At 61.1% G+C, this 3,190-nt stretch overlaps 1 protein-coding gene across 1 annotated transcript; it reads right to left on the bottom strand.

Annotated features, from left to right (window-relative positions):
- Positions 1–79: 79 nt before the first annotated feature.
- Positions 80–3,110, bottom strand: RELT (RELT tumor necrosis factor receptor). The gene is made up of 7 exons (XM_017727112.1): positions 3,033–3,110; positions 2,560–2,796; positions 2,317–2,397; positions 2,147–2,228; positions 1,880–2,065; positions 1,685–1,807; positions 80–1,011 (listed from the first exon to the last, which is right to left on the bottom strand). Exons 2-6 carry the CDS (start codon positions 2,765–2,767, stop codon positions 1,720–1,722), a joined length of 645 nt encoding a protein of 214 aa, XP_017582601.1. The 5' UTR covers positions 2,768–2,796; positions 3,033–3,110; the 3' UTR covers positions 80–1,011; positions 1,685–1,719.
- Positions 3,111–3,190: the final 80 nt, after the last annotated feature.

A 3,190-nucleotide genomic window follows, 5' to 3' on the forward strand; every position in this document is an offset into this window, starting at 1 on the left:
CCACAGCCTCAGTTTGTCCATCAGAAGTGTGAATTTGGGGTTATTTTCCCGTTTGTTTTCTGTTCTGGTTTTGGTTCTGAAGATCAGGTCGTGATCTCCCTGACAGATTTCAGCCAAGAGTTTGTAACTGTACGATATTTACTGTAAGATGTAGAACATTCGGTAACTATTAAAATGTTTCCAAAAAAAATTAAATAAATAAATAAAAGAGCCTGGGAGGGTTTGGTGGTTGGTTTTTTGGCACAATGATGTAGTGGAGAGGTGAATGAGACCGGCCATAAACCCTTTTTTTGGGTTGGTGGTTGAGGTTGATGGTCTCCAACCCAACCTTGGGTGGTTTATCCCAGTGGTCCCAACATGGCCAAGCCAGCGTGATCCCACAGAAGCAATTCCTGTGAAACGTGAAGTGTGTGATCTTCATGGTGATCATCACCACCGTGTCCTCCTGAACTGAGACTTTGGAGAGAGGATGGATGGATGGATGCAGGTGACCAGCTTTGCCCAGAGCAATCCGTGCCCCATCTGGGTTGTTGGGAAGGGGGGAGTTGTTGCATGCTCCAGTGATTCATTATCCTGTGATGCTGAGTGCTGGCATTTGGTGATGGAGAGAAACTGGGAGTTCATGATGGTCCTGGAGAGTTCAACAGACCCAGAGAGTGATCATGAAATGGCATCCAGTGTCTTCTGTGTTTCCAATGGAGCTGTGCTGTGGCACCATGGTTCCCAGAGATGATGACTCCTGTGGCCACCACCACCGGCATTGCAGCTCCCGGAGTTATTATCTGTCAGGACACCACACTGTGACCACCACCAGACCTCAGGGACAGAGAATCCTTCTCACCAGCCAAGCAAGATGTTGGATTTGCTGTGCTGCTGTTGGACACCTTGGTGGCAGGAGCAGAAGCTGAGCTGCCACCTCCAGCACTTCACAGCTCTGAGCGGGACAATGCGCAGTGTCCTCCATCCCCTCCACGGGGTCTTTGTGGCTGTCACTGACCCCTGTGGAGGTGCCTGCTGTGGAGGACAAGGGATGTACCACAGGTGAGCCTGGATTGGGCCCTTTGCACTACCCAAGGTGGCAGGAGTCACTCGGTGTCACTCATCCATGGCTGGCACTTCCCAACCTGCCCCTCCCTGGCCCAGCCTGAGGCCGTTCCCTCTCCTCCTGTCCCTGTTCCCTGGGAGCAGAGCCCGACCCCCCCCCGGCTGCCCCCTCCTGTCAGGGACTTGTGCAGAGCCACAAGGTCCCCCCTGAGCCTCCTTTGCTCCAGGCTGAGCCCCTTTCCCAGCTCCCTCAGCCTCTCCTGGGGCTCCAGCCCCTTCCCAGCTCTGTTCCCTTCCCTGGACATGCTCCAGCCCCTCAGTGTCCTTGTCGGAAGGGGGCCAGAGCCGGATGGTCACAGCAGCAGCGCTGCTGGAGGAGGGGATGGGGGGACGTGAGCGAGGGCACGTGAGCCCGTGCAGCTGCCCATGAGTCACGGAGCAGCCCCCGGCCGTGCCACCCTGTGCCAGGCCCTGCCAGCACCCTGCGGCGTGGGACACCCCCTCGCTCCTGCCTCGCTGTCCCCACAGTGTTAACGCTGTGTCCCTACAGCGCTAATGCTCCATCCTCCAGCCTTCAGAACCCCTTTCTCCAGGAAGGGCCCCCAGGGCTCCCCACCACCCTCCCTGCACACCCCCTCACCTCGTGGGGCCGTCGGTGCTGTTCAGCCACGGGGGTCACATCCCGCTGCCGGCGGGCAGGGGGGCACGGAGGGGCTCTCCCCCTGCCTCACTCCTCATCTCAGGGATTCGGGACACCCGGAACCTGTTGGAGAGCATCACGTCAGCCTGTCCCCCCTTGCAGAGGGGATACGCACCAGGGGGTGTCCCTGCTTACCTGCCAATGGAGAGGATGGTCACCTCGCTGGGATGAGCTCTGGGTTTGGGGACCTTGGTGGCACTGAGCGATGGCAGCACCTCGGGCCACTTCTGGCTGCAGCGGGCGCACGGGGCCGGTCCCTGCACTGTGTGCAGGTGCTGCTGGTGGTGGCAGGCGGGGGGAAACTGAGGCAGGAGGTGCAGCCTGGGGAGGGGGGAGATGCCATCAGTCTGGGGGTGGTCCCACCATGAGGGATCCTCAGTGCAGCCTTAGGGGGACTCTTACTTATTGAGGGGGGCACAGCTCGGTGGCATCAGCTGTTGCCTCTGATGCTCCTTCAGCAGCTCCTCCAGCGCCGCTGCATTTTCTGTGTGTGGGAAGACACCAAGGAGTTGCGGGTCATGGGGCTCTGGCCCAGGTCACCCCCTCTTCCCCCTTCTCAGGGACCCCCTGACCTTTCTTCTCCGTGATCAGCCGCACCAGCACCCCGATGGTGTCCTCGTTGGCATCCTCCAGCTGGTAGATGGAGCTGGGACCTGGAGGCAGAAGTTAGGGAAAACTCGGTGATGGGGCATAAGGCACCCCAAGGACAAGCGGGATGCCCTGGGACAGTGAGGACCAGGAGCCACAGGAATGGGCTGAGCGAGAGGAGATGGGTGTGGGATCACCAAAGGTGTCACAGCCCAACTGGGGCTCACCGGTGCCGCTGGGCTGGGGCTCCTTGCTGGCAGTGCAGTGATAACCCTTCTTCTTCAGCAGGTTGCAGACCAGGATTCCCAGCAATCCCATGGCACAGAAGACCGGGACAATGGTCAGCACGGCCGCCTGCGCTGCTGCCGCCTCCTCCTCTTCCTCACCCAGCAGGGTCACCCGCGTCCCGTTGATTCCCAGTGCCCGGCCCGGCATTTCGGGGCTGCGGGCTCTCCGGTGGCCTGCAAGGAGGCACGGTATGAGCCTCAGAGAGGGGCTTTGTTGGGATTAAATCCCGTTCCCCCAGGAGCCCTACACCGGGGAAGCAGAAGCCACGTGTGTCATGAGCAGAGGTGTCCTCAGCTGCAGGTGATCCCAGCAGGACATCGTGCCCCATCCCTGGGGGGGACAGATCCCGAGTGGCATCCCCGGGGCTGGGGCCGGCACAAGCTCCTCCATCACCCCCAGCCCCGGCCCACGGGGAGCCCGGGGGTGCCGCGGGGAGCAGCGGCGCAGGGCAGGCACCGGCCCCGGGGCTCCCTCTCCCCTCCAGGGCTGTGAAACCTGCGGGGTGGGAGGGGAGTGTCAGGACTCGGCCCGAGCGAGGGCGGCGCTGGGCTCGCCGTCCCCCCGGCTGGG

Source organism: Corvus brachyrhynchos, unplaced genomic scaffold (assembly GCF_000691975.1).
Source record: "Corvus brachyrhynchos isolate BGI_N302 unplaced genomic scaffold, ASM69197v1 scaffold412, whole genome shotgun sequence".
Taxonomy (NCBI): domain Eukaryota; kingdom Metazoa; phylum Chordata; class Aves; order Passeriformes; family Corvidae; genus Corvus; species Corvus brachyrhynchos.

Excerpts from the sequence above, each read along its gene's own strand:
- RELT (XM_017727112.1), bottom strand. The coding sequence starts at position 2,767 with ATGCCGGGCCGGGCACTGGGAATCAACGGGACGCGGGTGACCCTGCTG. Across the intron at positions 2,066-2,146 it reads AGCTGTGCCCCCCTCAATAA|GCTGCACCTCCTGCCTCAGT; the intron begins GTAAGAGTCCCC and ends CCCCCTCCCCAG. Across the intron at positions 1,808-1,879 it reads ACCATCCTCTCCATTGGCAG|GTTCCGGGTGTCCCGAATCC; the intron begins GTAAGCAGGGAC and ends GCTCTCCAACAG.